Genomic DNA, 24599 nt, shown 5'->3' on the forward strand with positions numbered 1-24599 from the left:
TTGGTGCAGGAGCCAAGAGAAGTTAGTGCTGTGTGGTGACCAAGCTTCCCGATTTGCCCAGGATTTAGGGGTTCCCTCAAGAAGTGGGACTTTCAGTGCTCAAACTGGGAAAGTTCCGGGTAAACTGAGATAAATTGGTCAACCTAGTCTTGACCAAGGCCACGGTTAGTTGATATGCCCTTCTCTTGCCAGTCATTCAACTTCTTTGTGGTCCAGTTTTCTCATCTATAAAAGGAAGGGCTTGGAGTTTCACTAGATTCCTTTTCAGTCCCTTCCAGCCTCAGGTTCCAAGCCTGAAGGTCATTTCCTCATTCCACAGATATTTCCTGAATGCCACTATGTGCCACGCACTGTGCCCCTCCTGTTGACCGTGGCATCCTGGGCACAGAACACAGTACCTCACACATAGTAGTGCTCAATAAACAGCTGTGGAGATGAATGAATGAATCTACCACACCCCGTTTCTTGTCCACACCCCTCAAAACATCTGCTCCTAGTTCTGACCCTCCATTTTTTCCAGTCTGTCACTCACAAGCCTGTGGAACCTGTGAATAAGCCTAGAACTCTGGCCAGACTGAGCTGAGCTGAGCATTCCAATGAAGGAGGGAAGGAGGGCCGGGTGGCTGCTAGTGCTGGCAGTGAATGTTGACCTTGGGTGCTCCCTGAGAAGATGTTACCAAGATGAGCTTGCCCACCTCGGGGGTGGGGGTCCTGGAGCACTGTCACATTCAGGTGCACGGAGCCCACCTGAGCAAAGGGCCTGTGGTGGGCTGCTCCAGGCAGTTGTCTGCCCCTGGTTACCTCCTGTCTCCTGGGCCTCTGCTTCCAACCACCCCATGCCCCTCCCCATGTGGCCTCAGACCCAGAGTGGGGCTCTGGAACGAGACCATCCGGGTTCCCAGTCTGGCCCTCCACCTCCTAGGACGCCGTGTGAACTTGGCCAAGTCATTTGGTCTCTGAGCTTCAGGTTCTTCATCTGAATCTGATAACAATAGATCCTATTTTATAGAGTTTTGGTGAGGACGAAATGCACATGAAGGGCTTGCTGGTGGGGGGAAGTGCTCAATAAATATTAGCTATTACTGTTATCATCGTCATCCTCATTGTCATTGTCAACACTCTCAGTCCAGTGAGAACAACCAAGAGCGAGCTTGAACTAAGTGCATCTCTCACACTTGGAATCTCCCTGACTCCAAGAAGCCTTCCCACATTACCCCTAGGAGAGCAATGACTTAGTCCCCGTGGCCAGGGCACCCTCATTCTCTCACCCCCCCCCACAAGCAGCACTGGCCCTCCCCAGGACCCAGGGGTGCCTCTTCTCAGCTCTGGCTAAAGCTCTAATCCTGTTGTTACAACCTCCCTCCTTCCCTGCCCAGCTAAGCTGCGTGTCCCAGAGACCAGAGAGAGTTCCCTGATTGCGGCATTGAGCCCTGACCCGCCCCCAGGAGCCTCACATGGTGTCAGGGAGGAGGACGGTGAGGAAGACAGGGACAGAGGAGGGACCTGGGGAGGTGATCAGAGGTTGAGGAGGCGGGGCCCCCCCAGGGAGCCACACTCACCAACGTAAACACGCCCGCTCCCAGGACGGCATATACTGCATGGAGCCAGGGCACCTGCGGAGCAGACATGGAAAGGGTTTAGGTTGGTGGGGGCGAAGGGGCAGGGAGAAGGGCTTAGTCCAGAAACCAGAGGACATAGCACAGACCTCCGTAGTGGATTCCATCTCTCACGGAACCCCCCAACTCTCCCCAGCAGTCCCTAAAAAGCCCCAGAACAGAGAGGGGTCCTTGATTCTCTGTGGGCTCAGGGTGGGTCTGGGGAAGCCCAGGATAGCAGTGATCATGGAGGGACTAGCAGGGCCGTTCCCGGGTGATTGGTACTTGTTCCCTGCATACACAGCCCCAGACTCAGGCTGAATGAGGGAGACTCATCCTGTGGGACCCCTGTCATCTTCCCAGCCTGAGCCTGGCCTCAGGTTGCTACCTCCCCACCACCGCCCAGTGCGAACTCATCCCTGTCCTGTGTGGGGTCTGTCTGTTCCTCTGTAGGGGAGCTCCCGAGCTTTGTCTGAAAGGGTGAGGGGCTCGGGGGGGTGGGGGGTGTCCTCTGGAGTCCCTACCAGGTGTGCATGATGGGATTGCTTGCAGAGACTGGAACAGCGCCCCTGCCCAACCTTGGTTCCCCCTAGGTCTCAGAGGCACCCAGGTGGGTGTGGAAACTCTGCAAGTTTCCAGTCATGTCCCCCTCCATAGGGCCTTCACCCAGAAGAGTCCTGGAAACACAAGCACCCCAGTGGCCTGCCCTGAGTCAATAAAGGGTTCTTTGAAGCTCTGAGGCCCCTTCCTGTAACTGCACCCCCATCCGGAGCATCCAGACCAGCTCCGGTCCCTCCCTTCGTCAACAGGATCTTGGGAAGTGCCAAGGAAATGCTAGAGTCAATCCTGAGGTCCTGGACTTGGAGCCAATAACCCTGGGGGCCGGAGCTGGGCAGGATGGGGTGGGGGAAGGGGAGAGTGAGGAATGCGGCTCCTAGCCTAGCAGAAAAGGGGCAGCGGTGGGGATCATGCACCAAAAGTGGTTAAGAGGAGCCTTGGGTGGGGGCTGGGGGGTGTAAGAACTGAGCCCTCTAGCAGGGGTCTAATAGCCTCATCCCTTGGGTTCCCAGGATTAAATCTCAGGCCCCTCCCGTGATGCCCTCAATCTGCCCCCTTCTCCATCCGCAGCAGCCTGACTGTGTCAGTCACCACTGAGCCCTCTGCAGTCCTGGTTGGATTTCCCGGGACCGACCGGCCGGCTGAGATTCGGCTGGCCCCACTGATACTCTAATGGGGTCGGGGTATGCTCAGAGCCCCACTGCCCCACCTCCTGCCTGCCTGGCCAGCCAGATTCTGTCTCTCTGGACTTCGCTGCTCCCTCAAGAGCTCCGGGGGGCCCTTGCTCAGGGCCCTTCTGGGCCTCGTGGCCCTCTGGCGCTCCTGTGCTCCCTTCTCTGCTCCGGGGTTTAAATGTGTTGTGCTCCCCCCCCTTCAGCCTCACCTCCCCCCTAGAGGGGAGGATGAGAAAGATGAAGCTGGATGTGGCCCGTGGTGCAAGCAGGTGCCCAGGCCTGCCAAGAAAAGCCTCCTTGTTGGTTTGCTTCTCCTGCCGACAAGCCCAGGGCAGGTGCCAGGAGGCCTGGACAGGAAGGCAGGCTGTAGGCCTTTGGCTCTGGGCCTTCCCCAGAGGGCGGGGGAGGAAACAGCACGTTTGGGCAAGGTGGGCTCTCCCTCCCTCCCCAGGGCCCCACTGAGAGACCCGGGGGACTCACATATTGGAAGGGCAGGAGGATGGCCAGGATGAGTCCACTGAAGAAAAGAGTCATGAGCAGCACGAAGATCACACCCTGGCAGGAGGTGAAGTCAAACTGCAGGGATGGGACAGGCGTCAGCTGTTGGGCCTGCACAGGAGGGCTGCGCATTCCCGGGGGGCCCCGGCTGGGCAGCGTGCTGGTGTGCTGGCCAGAGGGCGGAGGCCTACACGGCAGCCTCAAGCTGCCCCCTAGAAGCCGGCATTCCTCCTCCAGGGGGCCTCCGCAGACCCTACTCACCCCTCTCACCTCTCCCTAGCCAGGGACCCAAGCCTGGAGCCCCCCATCCCACAGGCCTTGCCCTGCCCACCAGCCCCAGAGCTGACCTTAGTCTGGAAGCTGAAGACGGTGACGGAGAGGCAGACAAGAGCCGTGATGCCCAGGCACAGCAGGACGGACGTGGTGTTGTAGTAGCTGCAGGATGTGGGCCAGGGGCTCAGCTTCAGGCAGGCCTTCTGGTCTCCCTGGCCCTCCCCCTCTGCCAGCACCTGACCCCTTGACCTCAGCTCCCCACCCTCCCCCTTCCCCTGGCCCTCCCTCTCTCTGCCTTCCCAGCTCTTCCCTAGGCCCTGCCCTCCCCAACATGCTTAGACTCAGACTCCTGTTCGAAGGATCTTGAAGAGGTGGCAGTAGAGGGTGGGGGGGGGAGGGGGCTTTGTGCTGCTGCCAGGAGGTGGCTCCCAGGGACTGGGGTGATCAGCCAGTCTGGGGTCCTTCAGGCTGCAGCTCGAGAGAGGTCACCTTGCTCCCCTCCGTTCCCCACCTCCACCCCGCTGACCTGGCCAGGTCCCGCTGTCACTGTGGAGTGGAGCGTGCGAGAAGAGCGCTCGAGGCCAATGTTTCCTGCCCGCCTGAACCCCCTCTCATCTGAATGCTCTCTGAAGGGATGTGGTCGGGAGCAGCTCCCCTCAGAGAGTGGTCCACCCCCCTCCACCTGTCCCCTTTACCTGGACAACATCCCAGTGAGGTAGGCCATGGACAGGGTCTGGAAGGAGAAGCAGGATGAGGGAACGCTCCAGGACTCAGCCTCTGGGGGCCCGAACACCTTCAAGGCCCAGCCTGGGTCTCCACCCCTGGTGCACACCCCTCAGCCCTGCATCGGCCTCGCCCCCACATACATTCACTTCCACAACTCAGGCCTGGTGAGGAGCGTCCTGGCAGGGCTGCCCTGGCTGTCCCCTTCCTTCTTTTGCAGTCCTGCTTCCACCTCCCCGCACCCCAACTCTCTGCAACCCACCCCTCATTATCCAGAGCTCTAGGATGCCTCCTTCAAACCCCTTAAAGACAACATCACAAAGAAAAGAGTGAGTGGATGGAGTCGGGGGGAGACTAAGACCATTTGGAAAGAGAGGGTGGGACGTCTGTAGCAGAAGTGGGGTGAGAGGGGCGCCTGGGGGGCTCAGTTGTTAAGCGTCTGCCTTCGGCTCAGGTCATGATCCCGGGGTCCTGGGATCGAGCCCCGCATCGGGCTCCCTGCTCCGCGGGAAGCCTGCTTCTCCCTCTCCCACTCCCCCTGCTTGCGTTCCCTCTCTTGCTGTCTCTCTCTCTCTCTCAAATAAATAAATAAAATCTTAAAAAAAAAAAAAGAAGTGGGGTGAGAATACTCCTGCCGCCACCAGTGACCTCACATTGGACATCCCCATCCCAGACTTCCGGGCCCTCGAAGCCCAGCCTCCTTCTCCGCTCCCACCACCTCCACTCGCATCTGTCCCCAGCCCCACCCCTCGGTCACTTACGAAGATGGTCAGGAGAATCAGGTTCCAGGGGAAATGCCTCCTGCAAGGCAAGCCACCGAGTTCAGAGGAGAATGGGGGGGACCGACAGCCACAGGCCGGGTCACTGCCACGGTGAGGAGGTCTCGGCCTCACCACATCCCCACTCCTCGGAGCCCCTTCCTTCAGCCACATCCCCAGGTACCCCCATCAGTGGATCCACACCGCTCTGTTGCTACCTCATGGGCCCCAAGTAAAGGAGGGAGGGGCAGGCTTGATGGAGCCCAGAAGATAGAGCCCTCTCAGAGATGCACAGACTACTGGGGGCGGGCAGGACCGAGGCCAGAACTTTCCAGATCCTGCTCATGTTCCCACAAGTTGCTCCTCGAGCCATCACATACCTAGGTCCAGAACAGCAGGCCAGGGTCAGATAGGTCGCAAAGAATACAGCGCTGTGAGAGACAGAAGGACGGGCCAGTCAGCCCGTGCCCCCTGAGGCCACTTCACCCAGTCCCCTGCTCCTTCTCCTCTCTGCCACCCCTGCCCACAGGTGCCAGGCAGTAGGATCGGGTTGGGGGAAGGGTGTTTAAGACGGCAGTCATCCTAGAACCTGGCAATTGGCAGGCTGGTGGTCCAATCCCCAAAGGACAGGAATGGGCATTGGACGAGCTTCTGGAAATACTGAGTCTGGGGTGCCACGGGGCAGCTGACCACCCGATCCAAAGTGGCTTCCCCAGACACTCTCAATACTTCACACAGAAAGTTTGTCTACGGTGTTTTCTATGTGCCAGGCAGAGTGCTAAATGCTTTATGACTATTAATGGATGCAATCCTCACACCTTCTTGCTCCAAGTCCTAGCTTGTGACCACTGCCTCATACTGCCTCAGCCCCTCCCGCCCTTCTCACTACTTGTAATCATCACCTTGTTACTTTATTGTTGGTCTACCTAACTAGAGTGCAGTTGAATCAAGGGAAGGGCCCTCATCTGTCCTGCCAGCACCTGGCACAAGCAGGAAGTACCTGTGGCATGAATTTCTGGATCAGGTGGCCACGTCCAGCGGACGACTGCCCGGGAGTTCCAGTGCCACACAGTAACAGGGGCTGAGGATTGAGGATTTTCTAGAGAGCAGTGGAGGTGAAGGCCAGTCCAGGAGGTGGAAGACGAGGAGCTGAGGACCCCAGGGGCATGTTCATGCCTACCTAGATTGGTGCCACCACCAACGAATGGTCTCCAGCCCCCAGTGGGCTCTCAACATGGCGCCCGCCATCCTTGCCCTTCTGCCTCCTCGGTTCGTCACCTATCCCCCACAGCAGCAATTCCAACCATCCTCCTCCACCCACAGACCTCCCAGGCTGCCTCACTCCTGCACGGTCTGGCCTGATGCATCCCAGAAAGATTTGAGATGATGCGGGGCTCCCTTGGCTCCCTGGCTGCCACCTGCAAACATCGTATCATGCGTCTATGTGCCCTTTTTCCTGTCCTTCCCAGGTCCCAGACCAACCCAACCATCCCAGGCTCAACTGCCCCACCACCTCCATCTCTAATACCTCACCCTTTCCCCTGGCACCTCTCCCACACAGCCCTCCGCAGCTCTTTTCCATCTTCGGCCTACGTCTTCCCCAGTTCCAGCTACTGCCACTTTATCCACCCTCACAGATAAGCTTGAAACAGTTGTCCCCACTTCACTGTCTCCTTCTTCATCTCCAAATTATTCCCCAACCCCGCAAACCCAAATCCAGCCCCACTTAAGGAGAGCCAGCTTTGCCACATCCCTGTGACCTTGTTGAATCCAAGTGACACTTGTCAGTCCCTGTCTTACCTGACTTTTCAACATCTGATCACTCCCATTGTTCCCCTGGTTCCACAATGACACACTCTTGGGTCCCTGTCTACCTCCCGGGCCACTCCTTCCCAGTCTCCCTCAGGGTATCTAAGTATTGCCTGTTCCTTTGGTACAGAGTCCCACCCGGCTGTCTCCCCTCATGCTCTCCCTGGGGGCTCGCTCTTCCGTAGGACTCCCTTTAGCAGGCAAATGCTCACAGCTCCCACGCCCTTGTTTCTCATCTAGATGCTCCTTCTCAACCCCAGACCTGCAGAGGCAACTGCCACCTCGGCAGACATAGCCATTCAGAAACGTGCCAAACCCATCAGGTCAGGAGTGAACTCGCCCTCCTCCCTGCCCCTGCTCCTGCGTCTCCTATTGCCGAGAACGTCATGCACATCCAGGTCGCCCAACCAGAGAACTCAGCATCCTTGACTCTCACCTGGCCTCGCCCGATTAATCATGGGGACCTGCCGATCCTCTTACCCAGGCAGCGCTCAGATCTGTCACCTTCTCTCCATGCCCAATTCCACCCTTTTAGGTGGGGCCACCTCTCTCTACCTGGTCCTGCTGCCTCCAGCCCTACCTTCCACCCTCCAAGCGATAGACAGATCCGACCATGGGGCTCCCTTGTTTTAAAATTCCCAAAGACCTGGCAAGGCCCTGCTTGATCTGCCCCGCCTACATCCCCCTGTCCTCTGCACCCTCATAATGTGCCCGCCACACTGTGCTTCTGCTGGAAAGGGCTGACTGGCAGGGACGCCCGAGGCCTGGGTTAGAGGGGCTCCCTCCATGCACCATGGCCGTTCCTCAACTGAGGCCCGCACTCACACACCCTACGGGCCTGTTCATCTGACCCCCCACCCAGATGTAGCATCTGGCGTGAGCTACTCATTTTGCACTCCTACAATTAACCCGGGGCTTGGCAATGGTTAGGTGACCTTTAAATACTTCTGGATGAAATGCAAGAGCATAAGGGATGTAGGGCGGAGAAACGCCGATTGGATTTGGCAAATAGGACCCCTCCATCTTCACCTTCTCCTATACTTTGGTGGCTCTCAAGTGATGTGGGACAGTGGTCACAGTGATTAAGGGGCTCCTAGTGCCAGGGACCAGTGAGGGACAGTAGAATTGTCCTGCCCCAGTTGTGAAACACTCCAGGATCTGCTCTCTTCTGGTCTCAACTTGAGTCATTGGTCGGTCACGTCGGCAATATTGATAATAATAATACCCTTGTCTATGTGCATCTTGGTTGTGAGTCCTGTCTCCCTACCGGACTGGGAGCTTCCGAAGGGCAAGGGCCCAGTCTCCTTTCCTCCCTGACCCTCAGTTCCTCAGCCCTCAAGGCCAGGGGTCGGAGGAAGGGCAGAGGGACACCACCCGAGGGTTATGATGCAGCTTTGGAGCCTGACACCCCTATTCTTAGCCCAGCTTTGCCACTTTGATTGTGTGACCTTGAACAAGCTACTTAATTGCGGAGCCCCCTCGTTTCCTCCTTTGTAAAACAGCAATACTGGTACCAGTTCACGGGGCTGTAGCTGGATTGACAGAGAGCATGCACGCCAGCACTTAGCACAGGGCCTGGCACAGGGTAAGGACCTGAGAATGGGAGTTGTTATTACAATTAGACTGACAGCCTCCTGGAGAGGCTCTGACCCACCTCTCCCAGCTCTGGTCTCACCGTTTCCTCCTCTGCCTGGCCACCCCCAGCCCCGCCCCCCAACAGCCCCAACTCCTTCCCACCGCCAGGGCTCAGAGGGAGCAATCAGACAATATGGCAAGAGCTCGCTAAGGGAGATGACTGGGGCCTCGAGAAGGTGGTGAGTGGAGCGGGGTGCTGGAAGGCCACCATCCCAGGGGGCAGAGAATGAGTCATAGAAGTGAAAGAAAGACTAACTTGCATGTCAGAGCCTGGGCCCCAGGGCCTGGGCTGGAGCCACCGTCTGTTTATAGAGTTTCAGAACAGGGGAGTGAGACTCAGGTGGAGGCCAGCGCCCAAACCCAGTGCCTCCCTCAGCGTGTCCCGCTCTAGGGCCGATCCTGGGCCAGCCGAGCACTTAGGGGAAGTGCACAAGACTGCACTGCTTAAGAAGCAGTAACTTCTCTCTGAGCCTCACATCCTCATCTGGAGAATGGGGATAATCATAGTATCTGCCTGGTAGGGTTGTTTTCAGGATCAAATGATAAATACCTGGAAAGCACTTAGCACGGTGCCTCACACATAGGGAAAGAGTGGTTTTACTCTTATTGCTATTAAGGGCTTGGTGTGTGGTAGGAGGTGAGACCCACTAGGTCTCAGACCCAGAAGCGGATTCAGGGGGCAAAGTTGAGGGGCGGGGAGGGGGTAGGGCAGGGCAGAGCCACAGGCTGGCTTTCTGGAGAAAAGGGCAGCATCTTGATGTTGGAATTCCCAAGCACCTCCAAGGCTTTGTGACACCCCATAAAAAGCACAGTGTCCATGCCCACTCCCAACTTCTCTCCGCCCCCACCCCCACCAAGCTGGGGGGAATATCTCTCCTTTCTGTCTAGAGATGTTGAGGAGGAGGGCCATTCAATCCCACCATCCACAGGCCAGATTCTCATGCCTGCCCTCAGTGGGGTGAACTCTGCCCCCACTTGCGAGCCTGCTCATTCCCCGGCTGTGCCCCTGCCACCATCTGCTCAGGACGTGGAATCCCGCCGACCCTCCCATGGAAGGCCTGGTGAAGGGCCTGGGGACTCCATTCCCGAGTCCTCAGGGCACCTGAGTCTGCAGGGCAGTGCTGACGTGCTGGGAGCCATGCCAACCTGCCATGTGGGCTGGCCTGGCAGGCAGTCCCTGGGGTCTCATTAGCTTACCACACAGTGCCTCCCAGTTCCCCAAGTTGTATGCCTCCCCGTGGGGTCTGCAGACAGGCCCTCTGTCCTACGCCCTAAGAAAGACTCCAGGTGTGAATGTCTCCTCCCCTGGGACTCCCAACTTGACTGAGCCACCCGTCCACTCCTCTGCTCCTCCAGGGAGCCGCAGAGGCCAGGATGAGCCTCCTTGCTGTCAGCTTATGGTTGGCTTGTGTTAATTCAAGGCCCACTCTTGGACTGTTCTGGACTTGGGGTGGTGCAGGAGGCTGAGCAAACATCTCCACCATTTCTCCGCCCAAGAGCAGGCCTAGCACAGCTGTAGTGGGCCAGCGCCTCGCCAGACGTTCAGAGTTTCCACCCCGTAAGGCTCCACGGTTCTCTCAGGCGTCTCAGATTCCCTAACAGGGAGCCTTCCGGTCCTCCGCCAGCCTCGGCCCTTATTTACCAAATGGACCATGGGCAGTCCCACTCCTATGCTTTTGTTTGAGCCACTCCAGTCCCCGGAGTGGACTGAGGGCTTGGGGATCTCGGGCTCACACCCATGCCGCTTTGTGTTGCTCACTACCTTCCCCTCCAGAGGCTTTCCCCCCAGCAAGCCCAGTGGCCAGTACAGGGCTGGGCTCACAGGCGGTGCTGAAGGAGACTTAGGTGAGAGCAGTTCTGCTCTGAGCCCAGGGTAGTTCTGGCCTAGAATTATCCAGAATGACCCCACATTGCCCAGATAAGAGGGCCAAGAATCACCTATACCATCAAAGTTCTTCTCTTAAGTTACCCGCCATGTTCCTTAAAAAGCATAGGACAAGCAGGAGCCAAGTGGCTTGAGAAGAAGGGAATCTGCCAAGCAGAGTGATGAGGAGCACAAACCTCAACCTGAATCCTGGATTTGAATCCCAGCTCCACCACTAACTAGCTGTGTGACCTCGGGCAAATTACTCAATCTCTCTGAACCTTAAGTTTTCTGAGGTAATCCTACCCAGTTGACTCGAGGTTCAAATGCAATACTGTACATCCAGCACACAGAACAAGGCCCAGCCCTTATTAGGCACTCTATAAGTGGTAGCTATTATGATGAATAATTCATAGGCATTAATAACAAAACATTGATAAGAGTCACAACATCATCATTAGTGTGGGCCAAGGTGTTCCAGCCCCCCTTTCCCTCGGGGCCAAGGTCTGGGTCTCTCCAGACAGGGCCCCAGCCCCACCCTCCCCTCTTTGTGCAAGCACCAGAATGTATTCCTGTCTTCTTCCCTCCCCCTCAGATCTAAACACGAGAAGGGCCCTCCTGGCCATGCTCTTGTGAGGAGGTGGAGAGGGGCCATTTCTGTCAGGGGAGATTTCCCACCTTGTGCCACTGAGGGTTCTCTGGCAAGGGGCCTGGAGGCCTGGGGTATACTCACTAGGATGCCCAGTACCATCCTGGGTTGGCCTGAACATAGTCCTTAACGGGGTCACTGCGGAGAAAGGAGGGGGGGAGAATCAGAATGTGCCCTCTGTCTCCATCTCCACATCTGCCCCCCCACGGTTCACAGGACTTGCGAGGAAGAAAGGGGGAAGGCACCCCTGGTGGCACAGGGAGCCCCAGCCACAGTCCCAGGCTGGGATGGGGAGATGTGGGGCTGTGGGCTGGAAGATCCAAGAGGATGTGTGCCTCGCAGACACCTGCTGGCCCAGAAGGTACCAGGTCACCCTCCCAGGGAATGGAGGACTCCTCCATGGGCACTCCCTGAAGTTCCTCCCCAGCACAAGGGCATCCACTGCCCCCACACAAATCTCTTCAGGCAGACATTCCAAGAGCAGTCTGGCCTCGCCATGGCTGCCCTGGAAGGTGCCCGGTCCACACTGCCAACTCACCAGAAGGTAAAAAGAGCCACGACACCCAAGGTCACCAGCAGCTGGATCAGCAGGATTGTATAGACCTAGGGGTGGGAGGGAGTTCTGCTCAGCGTGGGGAGCCCCATTTGTGGTCAGGGAGACTTGGCCCCGCAGTGAAGCTCAGGGAGACCCCAGCTTCCCAGTGACTCAGTCTCCTCTCCAGACCTGCCTCCTGTACCCTCCACTCTCCTTAGGGGTCACCAGAATGGACCCAGGACAAGGTGAAAGAAGAGCAAAGATGTTCCAGAGCCTACCCCCACAGGACAAGGGATCCCAAGTATCTGGAGAGAGGGTGAGACAATGAGTTTAAGCATAGCATGGGGCAGTGGAGTGAAACCTAAGGACACACTTCCCAGCAGGTGTTGTCATCTGTGGTCGCAGGAGAAGGGGAGAGGGATGGCCTCTGCAGGAATCTGCAGACAGAGGGATGGGCCAGGGTCTTCTCAAGGGACTCCCCCTACCTAACCCCCCCACCATCCGGTAGAATTGCGGGAGGTGGTTACCTTTCTGATGAAGACTCGGCGAACTTTCTGGTCATCCCAACTGAAGGTGGTGAAGAGCTCATGGTCTCCAGCCGGGAAACCATTCTCATAACTGGAGCTGCCTGGATGGACATGGGGAGGGCCGTGAGGGCTCCCATACATTTAAATCACTTAAATGCTGCTCCCAATGGCCACCTGCTCAGAGCTGACTTTTGTCAAAGTGGCTATCTGGACCAGGCAAGCCTTTCTCTCTAGCCCCGTTCTCAAATGTCTCACCCCAACCCCATCCCATCCCCAGATCTCTCTCACCACCTGCTTCTCCTGTCTGAGTCCTGAGAATAAACTGTCATCTCCCCTCCCCTTCTTGCACGCTGGCTGGGGCTCCCTGGGGCCAAGCCCTGCCAAACAAATATGGCCCTTTCCTCTTATGTCCCCCACTCTCCTCCCTGAACATGCTGGCTCCTTTGTGGCTAAGAACCAGAGAGGGACAGCCTCTCTCTCCGGGCCACCTAGCACATCCCAGGATCAAAGGTCCTGCCCCAGCTTGCTCTGAGGCCCTTGGGGTGAGACCTGGGGACTAGTGTGGAGGAAGGACCTGCTGGTACTCCAGCTGGGAAGCAAGGCAGGGGGAAGATTGGAGGATGAAGGAGAGCCCGGACAGGGCAAGGAGGAGGGTATGGACGGGGGTGAAGTTTGGGGGCCTACTCCCAGAACTCGGGACCCAGCTATCAGGCCTTGGGAAGAGCATGGGATCCACAGTCGAACAGACCCACATGTGGGTAACTTCCTCTAAGACTAACTAGCTGTGCGACCTTGAGCAAGTCACCAGCCATCTCTGAGTCTTCTCTATGATATGGGTCAGTGATACTCACCTCATGGGGGCAAAACTAGATGAAAATGGAAGCCTCCGGCTCTGTGCCTGTTGGGGACTGTGCTGCCCTCTCCTTTACACCCCTCAGCTCAGCTGGGCCGTTCCTGAGGCTTCTGCTCTGTTCTTGTCCACTGTCATTTCAATTCCCATAGTCTCTTCCTGCAATTTCTCCACGATCTTACCCTCCACAGCCTCCCCTGAGCCCTCAGCCCCAATGCACATTCCTCCCTCCTAACTTTTCTCCAGCCTGACTATATTTTTTCAGCCACGTGCTTTCTTGCCTCTGGACCTCTGCACATCATATTCTTTCAGCCTGAAAACTCATTTCCCCGTCTCTTCACCAGTTGAACTCATGTCATCCTTCAGGACTCGATGTGGATACCCCTTGGTCCAGGCAGTCTTCCCTGACTGCTGGGTAGGTTAGGCAAGCTGCCTAGGCCCCTATCATTGCATACTTGTCTATACAGCCAGGTCTGTGAGGGCAAGTCTTGCAAATCAATGCATCCCCAGAAATTTAGCTGAGTGCTGGACACAGTGCTTGGCCCACACTTAGAAATGTTTGTCACATGTTGACCAAAATGAGCTTCCTTCCTGCCCCAATGGTTCCCTGGAAAACATTACTTAGGGCAGCTAGTCTTGGCCACCTGGAAATGGGAAATGAGGAAACGGGAGAGAGGGGGAAGCCGCTGCAAACCTGGGGCCTGGATATTTAATATTTGCCCATTAATATTCCACTTCTCTTTCACGTTCTGTCTACAGTCCCTGCCAAAGCCTGAATGGCCAGGCCACAGAGTGGGAGAAGAGGAGAAAGAAATCAGTCCTGTGGGTATGGGGCAGTAAGAAGGCTTCCCACAAACACTAGACCTTCATTGGCCCTCCAATAGGTCATGGTGGGGTAGGGCTGCTTGGCTCTGGGCCTAGGGGGTTTGTGGTAAGGGATGTGGACCACAGTGGCCGCTCCTGGTGAGTAGAGGCTCTGTCTGAGGCATTGTTCTTGAGATTGCTTCTAGAATTCTGCTGGGGAGGGTGGGAGTTGATAAGATGGGGGTGGGTGGGTGGGTGGGTGGGTTTGAGGGGCTGCTGAGGGAGGCTGCAGGGGCTGAGGAAGATTTGAAGGGGGCCCTTCCTTATAGCTTGTGGGGAGCTGTATGTTCCTAGCCCTGAGGCAAAGCTCCCACAAGCTGTTCATCCTAACAGAGGGGCTCGCACTGGCTGCAATCCTTGGTCTGCAAGGAGCTGGCGTTCACCAAGGTGAGTCTGCCTATGAATTATGCCTGGCCGTGAGGGGCTTTGAGGCTGGCATCCACACACCTTCTCCACATCATGTCCTCCTGTCCCCAACAAAGGCTTGGAGAAGGGAAGAGAGACAAAGAAAGTGAGGGTGGAGGGATCCTCAGACCCCTGGCCCCCAACAGCCCTGGGGTCTTCATGGGGACATGTCCCCACTAAGGTTTCAGATCAGCCCACATGGAAACACACTGCACCCCCACTCACAGGGAGCCAGCCACAGCTTAATACTGCCCCTTCCTGTGTCCACTCTCCCCACCCTTTTTATGCACCCCTTTCTTTGAGGAGAGCCTTTCTAGAATGGCCCCCGGTTTCCCCCTCCCCCTCCCCCATCCCCTGTATTTGCCCTAGCTTGGTGACTTGAAAAAAATCCCTCTTCCTTATCCAAGAGCACTGTGACTGCAGACATTGTGTTTCTCCCTTTTCATGGAGTCCTCCTTGACCTACCCTTGGAATAGCCCTCCAAATCCAAAGCCTTTGACTACAGAGCCTCATACAACAACCACACAATGCATCTATTTATGGGCAACTTCCTCCTACCTGGGTTTTTTTATCTGGGCCCACCACTCCCCTTAATGTTCCTGCCTCCAGGAGCCGAGAGACTTACTAGGGTCCACATAGGCCCAGCTGGGGTGGAGAGGCACAGCCGAAGGGGCTGGGGGGAAGGCCCCTGCCTTCAGTCCCTCCCCAGAGGTGGCCTCCTCATAGGAGGGTGGGGCTGAGGGCACTGCTGGAGTCTCCTTCTTCTCACCATTGGCCTGCTGCTGCCCCTCCGTCCCGGGGGCCTTGTTAGCCACGGAGATCTGTGGAGTAGAGGCAGAGAGAGACAGTCACCGGTGAAAGGGAGCCTTCCAAATCCTCCTCACCAGCCCCTAATTTCTGGGACTTTCTCACCTGCACTAGGAAGGGTGCGGGTACACCTATTGTATGCGGGATATGAAATATTATTCAGCCTTAAGGAAGAAGGAAATCCTTCATTTGCAACGACATAGGTGAATCTGGAGGATGTTATGCTAAGTGAAATAAGTCAGACACAGAAGGACAAAAACTGCATGATATCATTTATATTGGGAATCAAAAGTAGCCAAACTCAAAGAAGCACAGAGGAGAATGGTGGTTGCCAAGGGCTGGGGGGTGGGGGAAATGGGAAGATGTTGGTCAAAGGGCACAAAGTTTCCATTGTGCAAGATGAATAAGTTCTGGAGATCTAATGTACAGCGTGGTGATTTTAGTTAACAATACTGAATTGTATACTTGAAATTTGCTAAAGAGGGTGGATCTTAAGAGTTCTCACCACACACAAAGAAAGGTAAATATGTGAAGTGATGGATATGTTAACTAGCTTGATTGTGGTGATCATTTCACAATATATATGTATATCAAAATATCAAGTTTTGTACCTTAAATATGTATAATTTCTATTTGTCAATTACACCCCAATAAAGCTGTGGTGGGGGGATTGACTCTCCCTTTCTTTATAGATGGTTGAACTGAGCTCCAGGAGGGTCAGGGCTGGCCCAGGGCACACTCTGAAGCTGGAATAAAAACCGAGGAAGGAGAAATTTTCAGGAGAGCCCACCATTGGCGGTCATCGTCCCTGGGGCAGAGAATGCATCTGTATGATTCCACTGTCTCCCTGGGGTCCAGGGAAGGGCCTGGCACAGAGCAGGCACTCAAGAATATTATTGAATGAAAGATTCTTTGACTTAATCTTCCTGCTACCTTGCTAGTTGTATTTTGACCCCTGTTTTAAAATGAGGGAACTGAGGCTCAGAGGGGAAGAATGACTTGCCCAAGGTCACAGAGCCACACATAGACCATTGGGCTGCAGGGCCCAGGCACCATCCACTGGGACTGGTCTCCTTCTGTTGGGCGGGAGATGACACTAGGCAGGTGGGGATGGGTGAGCAGGGAAACAGAGAGGGGTGAGGGGGAGACACGAAGAAGAATGGGGACTGGAGGAAGGGCAAGAGGTCCTTGGTAAAGGGTCCTGTTTTGGCCTTGTGTGTTGGAACCTCAGCTTCTCTCCCAAACCAGAGCAGAATCACTGGCTGTCACTGCTAGAAGGGACCTCAGGAGGCATCTAGTTCTGCCCCTTCCTTCATTTTATGGATGAGGAAACTGAGGCCCAGAGGGAAACGTACCATGGCAGGTTGAAAACTCAAGTCTATTCACACTCAGCTCTGCTTGCTGCCCCAGGGTGTCCAGTAAGCTTTGGTGAGAGGATTGGAGCTGGGGCTGGGGGGCCCTGAATGCCCCTGTCAGCCAGGGGAGACTGCGGGGGAGGGGCGGCATGAAAACTGAACTGACAACAGAAAGACTGAACCTCAGAAAATGAATGGGAGTCAGGTGTGGCTGCAGAAAGAATGTGTTAAGCCTGAAGGGCCACAGAGCAAGGCCGCAGAATTCCCTCTTTGCAGGGTGCTTCTAGCTGAGGCAGCCCAGAGGTGAGCGAGCACCAGATCTCTGCCTCCATGCAGCCCTAAGGACCACTGAACTGGAGAGTTCTTTTCCATCCCCAGAAAGCCTGTGAGCAAAGCTGGGGGTGAGAGGGAGAGGGGGCAGGGCAATGCACTGCACTCATCCCAGGACAGGGAGCAGTGTCAGCAAAGTGACCGGGGGGAGGGGGGTGATCAGCAGGGGTGGGGGGGGCCAGGGGGAAGCTCTTCATTTTCACCACGGTGAACACCCTTAGGGAAGGGCCTTGCGGAGCCCAGGCCTGTGGGAATAGGGCCCTGGCTCACCGCTGCCCTCCCACTCCCCGACCTCCTCCATCACCCAGACCAGAAGGGTCACATCCAGGAAAATCCAGTTCAGCCCACCAGAACCAAGGTCCTTTGGTTCACCCCACCAGACCCAGGCAATGGATTATCACCTCTGACTTCCGCCCTGTCCAGAACAGGTCCTCCTCACCAGCCCCCACCCTGCTGATCAGCCCCAGAGACTCCAGGGCCCTGCCCTCATACACACACACACACACACACACACACACACACACACACACACACACACACACACACACACACACACACACATCCGGCATTCCCAAGTGAGGTCTGCCCAATGGCAGGAGGTGGTATCACCCAATGACATCATTTTGAGGTCTCATGAGATTAAAAACAGAGAGAGGAGGGTCTGAGAGCCCAGAGAAGGATGCCATTGGCTCTGAGGCTTATCTTGGAGAAAAGAAGGGGGAGTGTAGGGGAGGTTCCTCTTCTGTTTTCTCTGCCCAATCCTTAGCACCCTCAAAACAGAGGGCCCGAGGACCCTCCCCCTTTGCCCCAGGCCCTGGTTGTTGTATAATTCCACAGGCTGTTGACATTATGTAACCATACTAGGCAAGCCAAGTCTCTGCCCCAGCCCCTCCCCTCCATTTCAGGCCTAAAACTGGGAAAAAAGAGAAGACATTTTATCTGGTCCCATCTAGTCCCATGCCCAGCCAAAACAAAAACAAAAATTAGAGCATCCTGATGCAGGGTTGCCATGGTAAATGCCTCCCCAACCCAACTACAAGGGATGTGTCCAGATGTGGAATAATAACAGGGAGTTGGGTGAGGGGTGTTTCTGTGGGGGTGCAAAAGATGAGCATAATGTGGTTGGCATTGGGATTGGACCAGAGGAGGGTGCAGGATAGGCATAGCCTCTTGGGGCTCACCCAGGTGCCCTCCACCACTCCCCCCACCACACCCCGGACACCCAGGCTGGTTCCTTAAGGGAACCTAGGCACCTGTGAAGGGTCCTGAGATGCCAAAACCCCCTGGGGTGTCAGGGAGGGGAGGTGGGCCTGTTGGGCAGGAAAAAGTCTGGACCCACTCCTTGAAATGGGCCTTTAGGTCCTCTGACTTCAACAAGGACCACAGAGGACCTTTGCACAAGCGCCAGGGGAGGATGCTTATAGCGGTCCAGAGAGTTTGCTTAGGAGGGGCCGGAGGATGGAGGATGGTGCAGGTGGGGGGTGGGGGAGATGCCGATACCTTTCCTTGGGTCATGGTGCCGTGTCTCCGGGAAGGGGTCCCTGAGGCAGGGGCGGCCGCTTGGGTCACCGCAGCCTGCCTGCGTCTCTTCCTTCCTCCGCGTGGGTTCTAGCAACATCCACTGCAGCCGGGCCAGGCGGACCGGAACGTACCATTCCAGCGCGGGAGGAGGAGGGGGTCGGGGGCGGGCCGGGAGGCTTGCTGCGGAGGCCGCTGCGGATTTACAAGCCCAGGGGTAGGAGGCAGCGCACCGCCGCCTCCCCCGTCCCCTCCATCCGGTGCCCTCATCCCGGGACCAGGGAGCGCGCACTGCAGAGCCGCCCCAAGTGGATGGGTCCGCAGGGCGGGAGGAGGTGCGGGGACTCCGTGACACCCGACCAGCTGATGCTGCCTGCCTGTAACCGGAGCTGGGTGTCAGGGCCTTATCTCTCCACCATCTCTGCTGCTGACAGGCTCTCTCCAAGCTTCAGCCTCCCACCTCCCCGCCTCTGTATGCGGCCCCAGATTTCTGTCTCCATTTCCACCTCTCTCCTCCTCTGTTTCATCACCCATGGCAGAGTGGGGAAAGTCTCCCAGGGCTTGTCTACCCTCCCTGGCTTCTAACAGGGAGTTAGTTCCCATGGGTCTTTGGGCAAGCCATGAGGGCGCCTCTCTTGCCTCCATGTTCCAGTCTGTGAAATGGGAGCAATGGGCCCCGCCCCACCTTGTCACTGAGGCCTGGTGTGGGAGGATGCTGCTGCTGTTTTTTTCAACCCTGCTGGACCATTTGACCAGACCTTTCCAGAAAGACCTCTAGTTCTGTCTCAAAGCCTCTCCAACCTCCATCCCCACCCCCAAACTGCTCCCTTTCTGCCTCCACTCTCAGCCTCGATCACCCCACCTCCATCTTCCCCCCATTCTGGAGCCCGTCCCATCCCCTTTCCCAGGCTTGTCCCTGGGAATCGGCCGTCACCAGGCCCTGTTTTCCAAAGCTGCCTCAGTGTCGCTGTGGAGTTTGCAATCTCAAGAGCTGGGCTGGATTCCCAATTTAATCACCCACTGGCCTTGTGACTTTGACAAGGCCTTAATGTCTCTGAGCTGCAGCATCTCCTACGGAAAGGAGGAGCTCTGTCCTTCCCAGATGGACTGTAAGACACACAGGGTATGGCAGGGGAAGCACACTGAAGACCACAGAGTGCTATCAGTGTGTGAGTTATTATTAACTGAGCAGCCTCCTACCGGAGTGTCTTGGGCTGCCCCAGGGTGAGGACTCAGAGATCTGCCTAGAAGGATCTGAACCTCATAGGATTGGATGGGAAACCAAGACCAGATGCGGGGGTGGCCGCTGACCTGCTTCTCTGTCACCTCCCAGCTAGACCCACCTAAGGGTGGTGAGAAAGCAGGGCCTTGGGTGGGCAGGTAGATTACTGAATCTTGATTCCAACTCTGCTCACTCTTTGTGCCCCAACTCCCATAGCTACCAACTGCCCACATGCTTTTACTTATGCAACTGGGCCTCCCTGTCTAGAGGCTCTCTCAGCCCTCAAAACCCTGAGGCCCCCCCCCCATCCTCTCCTCCCTGTCCTTTCAATGGCCTCCCCAGCCCTTCTCCCAACCCCTTCCTCCTGCAAACTGTCGTCGTGGGCCCCACCCCGACCCCCACACCACTGCGGCCCAAGGGTTGCCTGGCCTGCCGCTCCCCTGTCTGAATCTGTTTTCTGGAGTGGTTTTCTTCTCCTGTTTGACAGCTTAAGTGCCTCCTCCTCCAGGAAGCCCTCTTGGCCCCTGGTCCAGGTGAGATGTTTTCTTCTCTAGTTTCATAGCACCTGTCACATGGCACTGTGGAGTTTCTTTGTCTGTCTCCCTGGTAGATTCTAAGAGATCCTGTCTAGAGGTTTTTATGTCGCAGGACTGAGTACTACTATGCTAGGCATGCGGAATGCGCTCAATAAATCCTCACCGTGACTATTACCCAGACATATGGTGTTACACAGAGCCTGGATTTATGTAGGCCTGAATTTATTTGTGACTCTCACTTGCTCCTTCTCTCCCCGTTTACTCCATTCCTGCCGCACAGGCCTCTTGGCTGTTCTTTGACGGGCTAAGCATGCTGTTAGCTCAGGGCCTTTGCGCTTGCTATGTCCTCTGCCTGGAATATCTACAGATTGCTGCATGGCTCACTCCATCACTTACTTCATGGCTCTGCTCAGACATTACCTTATTGGGGAGGCCTTCCTGATCCTATACAAGTAGTAATGCTGCCAATGTACCCCCACCCAGTTCATTGGACAGTCTCTTCCTTGACCCAGCTTTATTTTTCCTTCCTTGGCAATTGTCATCTCTGACACATACCTTTTCTTTAGATTTTTGCTTCCTCTTTCTGTCTCTCTCTCTCTCTTTCTACTAGAATGTCAGCTATACGAAAGGAGGCACTTTGATGGGTCTATGCCCATGCGTTAATATACTACCTGGCATGGATGTATCAGGTGTCGATAAATGTTTGGATGAGCAAAGTACAATATACAGAATCCCTATATTCCTCAGACATTTTGACATTGTCAGTGCTGTGATGTTTCTCAGATGTGGGACTCGATTATCTTGTGTCATCTATATGTCCCCATTTCATGGTCTTTAGCCAATACCTGGAGTTGGGGATGTTTGTTTCACACGCCTCTGGCCTCTGGAGACAGTAAGGTGTGGTGTTAAGAGCACGGACTCCATACATCAAAAACTAGTGATGTAATGTATGGTGATTAACATAACAATAAAAAAAAAGAGCACAGACTCCAGAGTCAGGCGGCCTGGGTTCCCATCCCAGCTTCTCTACTTGGAAGCTGTATGACTCAAACAAACCAGTGCCGCTCTCAGAGCCTCAGTTTCCTCATCTGTGAAATGGGAGATAGCGATCGTACTGACTTCCTAAGATTATAGAGGGGATTAAGTCGTAATATAGAGAGAGTGCTTCACATGGTACCCAGCACCTGATAAGCTCTCAGTGTCAGCTGCTAGCATGAGCCTTAAGGGTTCCACAAATGTTGTTTAAAGATCTTATTTTTTTAATTTATTTGACAGAGAGAGAGCACAAGCAGGAGCAGCAGGGAGAGGGAGAGGGAGAAGCGGGCTCCCCACAGAACAGGGGGAGCCCGATGTGGGACTCGGTCCCAGGGCCCTCAGATCATAACCTGAGCCCAAGGCAGATGCTTAACCGACTGAGCCACCCAGGCACCCCCCCCAAATGTTGTTTAACGAAATAATTAATTTCCACCCTCATAAGGCAGCTCAGTCCCACATGTGTCGTGCCTACTTCCATGTGACTCACTGTGGTAGAAGCTTTGGTGGCTCAAGAAGGACTCTGACATGCAGCCTTTCTTTGAGGAGGAAAGGTCCATTCAGAGCTCACCTCTGTGCAGTGCTGGGGCGGGAGCAGGCGTGGGCAGGCCCACCAGAGAGGGGTACCTGAGGGGAGCAAGGGACAGGGAGGGCTTCCCCAGGGGAGCCGGGAGCTTATTGGGGTCACATCCCTGAATCCCTTGCCCAGGGAATGGGTTTTATTCTGTTAGCACGAGAAGTGGGGGTGGGGGGGAACTTTCAAGGGTTTCTGAGCAGGGGAATAGCAGGTCAAAAATCATGCTTTAGAAGGACCAAACTGCCACAGCAATTTTTGTTATTAAAGCGTTTTTTCTTCAACAAGAAGGGAAAAAGGATCAGTCTGGGAGCAACGTGGGAGGGCCTGAAGGAGGGCGAGACTGAGGTGCAGCAAGGAGCTTGCAGACTCTGTGAGCTCTCGTGACAGCCCAGAGCCCAGACTTCAGAGCAGGCTGCCCCAGCTCAAATCTGTAGAATGAAGCCTGCGAGTTAGTATGGGTAAAGCACTTAGAGCAGAGCCAGGCATTTAACAAGTACTCCATGCATATACGATCATTCAAAAATCGGACAAATAACCCAGTGGCAAAAAAAACTGGAGAGAGGCAGACGGCTGGGGGCAGGATTGACAGAACTTGGGAAGAGGCTGGATGTGGGATAAAGGGAGAAGGGGGGTCAGAAGAGATGGGGCTTGGAGGCTGAGGCCCTGGGAGAATGGTGCCATTAGTAAAAGGAAGGAAGGAGCTGATGTGTTTGGTGGGGTGGTTGAGTTCGTGGTGCCCATAGGACATGTAGGTAGACATGTCCCGTAGGCCTTTAGCTAGAGGCTCCTGGTGCCCAGAAGAGAGGTCCAGGCAGAGCCTTACAGAGCTCAGGGGGCACCCTGCATTGTATTCTAGGGGAATGCAACGCCCTGGAGCCCAACTCTGGGGCCTCATCAAGCTGAGCAGTGCAGCAGCTGGGACTGGGCTGGATTTGGAGGTTTGGGACTCCTTGGTAATTAGCTGAATAGTGGCTGAATCACAGAGTACGTGACGATATCCTGCACAGTGAGGGCAAGGATAGAAGAGGGGGAGAGCAGGCCCAGAGCAGCACCTGGGGGTGGTGGTGCGGAGTCGGAAGGGAGTTCTTCTGTCTCCCCAAAACCCCCTCACTGTCTCCAATGACCAGGCCAAGATGAGAGGGAGACCACCAGGCAGTGTTGTCAGGGCGCCTCTCAGGGTAGGGGAAGGGGTTGGCCCCTGCGTTTCCTGTCCCTTCCTCTCAGGCCCACGCAAGGCAGCCCCTCCCCTTCCCTTGCTCTACTCTGCTCACCAGTTAGCTCCGTTTGCGGCAAGGCAGGCGCAGGGAGGGGAGGGGGTGAAGGTGTGGGCAGAGGCGAGGCTTCTCCTTTTACAGCCATAGCAGCAAAGGGCCAAAGAGGGTGTGTGACTAACTCAAAGTTACAGGACGTGTTGGGGGCCAAGCCAAGATGAGAAGTGTCCGTGACCCCAGCTCTGGGACCCTCAGGCCAAGTATTTCAGTGACAACACTTATTCGGGGTGTAGGGGGGCCTTGGGGGGGTTCTCGGGCTCCCTAGGTGGGCAAAAGCTGAATTACCCAGGCACCTCTTCCCAGATCCTCACCCATAACCAGATCCTCCAAACCGGCAATAGCTCCTGCCCCCCAGGGATGGAGAGAGAACCGGAGGCAGCGGAGGCAGGGGGGCTTATGAGGCCGCTGAGGAGGAAGGGCAGAGGCAGGGGCTGGAGCCCAAGTTGCTCACAGCAGGCAGGTTCCCCGGGCTGGGCTGTAAGAGCTGGACGTCTGGGTGAGCTCAGGCTCCAGGGCACCCTCCTGGCTTTACCTGAGCCTCAGCTGTGGCTGCCCCCACCCCCAGCCCTGACAAATTTCAAAGCCTGTCATTGCCCTGCAAGTCCCTGGCCCCCTGCCCCTCTCGCTGCTATCCGAACAGGCCCTTCCTCCCTCCCCCTCCAGTAGCCCCGCAGCAGAGAAGCGGACCTCCTATCCTGGCCAGCCGTAACCTGGTTGTACAACTCCCCTGTGCTGGGGTCTCCAATCCTGCCTCCCGACCCCCCTTCCCTATGACACACTGCCTCCCCAGATACGGTTGCCAAAGCACAGGGGCAGGAAACCTTTGGCAAGCATCAACACCCTGAATCACCCCTCTTCCCAGCTGCAGGGATTGCTTACAGGTGTGAAATCACATTTCTGTCCCTCTCTCCCCCACCTCCCAACCCCCGGGCTTTTGCTGATTCCTGGGACGGTCATGCATTCTGTTATGATCAGGTGTTGTGCCATGTGATTTCTATATGTGCATTTCTGCTTCTCCACCGAATGGAAAGCTCCTTAAATGTAGGACTGTGTATCTCCATCCTTCCAGCCCCAACTCCTCTTCCACCTGGTAGAGCTCCATGATAAAACAGGTTTTGGAATTAGGTCTATCTGGGTGCAGATTTTGACCTTACCACTTAGGCAAGTCATTAAACCTCTCCAAGCTTAGTTTCCTCATCTGTAAAATGGATATTCACTAATTAATTCAGTCAGCCAATATTCATTGAGGGCCTGCTACATCTCAGGCGATCATGTATATACAGCAACTAACACAAAAGACACAAGTCCCTACCCTGTTGGGCTTGCTTTTTAGTGGGGGATATTAGCACCTGTCTCAAAGGGTGACTGGGAGGGCTCGATGAGCTCACTTAGGAACGAGCTTAGCGCAGCGCCTGACATGATAGGCCCGACAGATGAGAGCTGTTGTGAACACCCACACAGAGCCCCTTTTCAAGAACTTACTGTGTGCCAGCTCTGTGCTGGGTGCTAGAGACTAGGATGTGGAGAAGCCATCCACATCCTCAAGGAACTGACGGTCTAATGCCCCTAATGTGTGTTGAATCGACGCTACCTTCATCATTGCTCAGAAGCTTATGACAAGCACCAGCCTGTATTGCAAAGGACAAAGAACCCTAGAAGTCTAGAGTGTCAGGTGTAGCACGGAGGGATGTTTATTCCCCGGTACCCTTCAGACTAAGTCGTACATGATTGATG

At 55.6% G+C, this 24599-nt stretch overlaps 1 protein-coding gene across 1 annotated transcript in view; it reads right to left on the reverse strand.

Moving 5' to 3' along the window:
* The window catches only part of FAIM2 (Fas apoptotic inhibitory molecule 2), a 33030-nt gene extending 14730 nt beyond the window's left edge, over window positions 1-18300 (reverse strand). Inside the window, exons 1-11 of the mRNA XM_028125731.2 lie at window positions 18210-18300; window positions 14843-15038; window positions 12099-12199; window positions 11575-11639; window positions 11121-11174; window positions 5460-5510; window positions 5083-5122; window positions 4294-4331; window positions 3673-3760; window positions 3308-3403; window positions 1560-1613 (exon numbers count right to left, since the gene is read on the reverse strand). Coding sequence (XP_027981532.1) covers window positions 1560-1613; window positions 3308-3403; window positions 3673-3760; window positions 4294-4331; window positions 5083-5122; window positions 5460-5510; window positions 11121-11174; window positions 11575-11639; window positions 12099-12199; window positions 14843-15038; window positions 18210-18224 — 798 coding nt within the window. The 5' untranslated portion in view covers window positions 18225-18300. The remainder of the gene's footprint in view (window positions 1-1559; window positions 1614-3307; window positions 3404-3672; window positions 3761-4293; window positions 4332-5082; window positions 5123-5459; window positions 5511-11120; window positions 11175-11574; window positions 11640-12098; window positions 12200-14842; window positions 15039-18209) is intronic.
* Between the last annotated feature and the right edge of the window lie 6299 nt (window positions 18301-24599).

Source organism: Eumetopias jubatus, unplaced genomic scaffold (genome assembly GCF_037043125.1).
Source record: "Eumetopias jubatus isolate StellerSeaLion01/CBP00866 unplaced genomic scaffold, mEumJub1_p1.0 scaffold_8, whole genome shotgun sequence".
NCBI classification, from domain to species: Eukaryota; Metazoa; Chordata; class Mammalia; order Carnivora; family Otariidae; genus Eumetopias; species Eumetopias jubatus.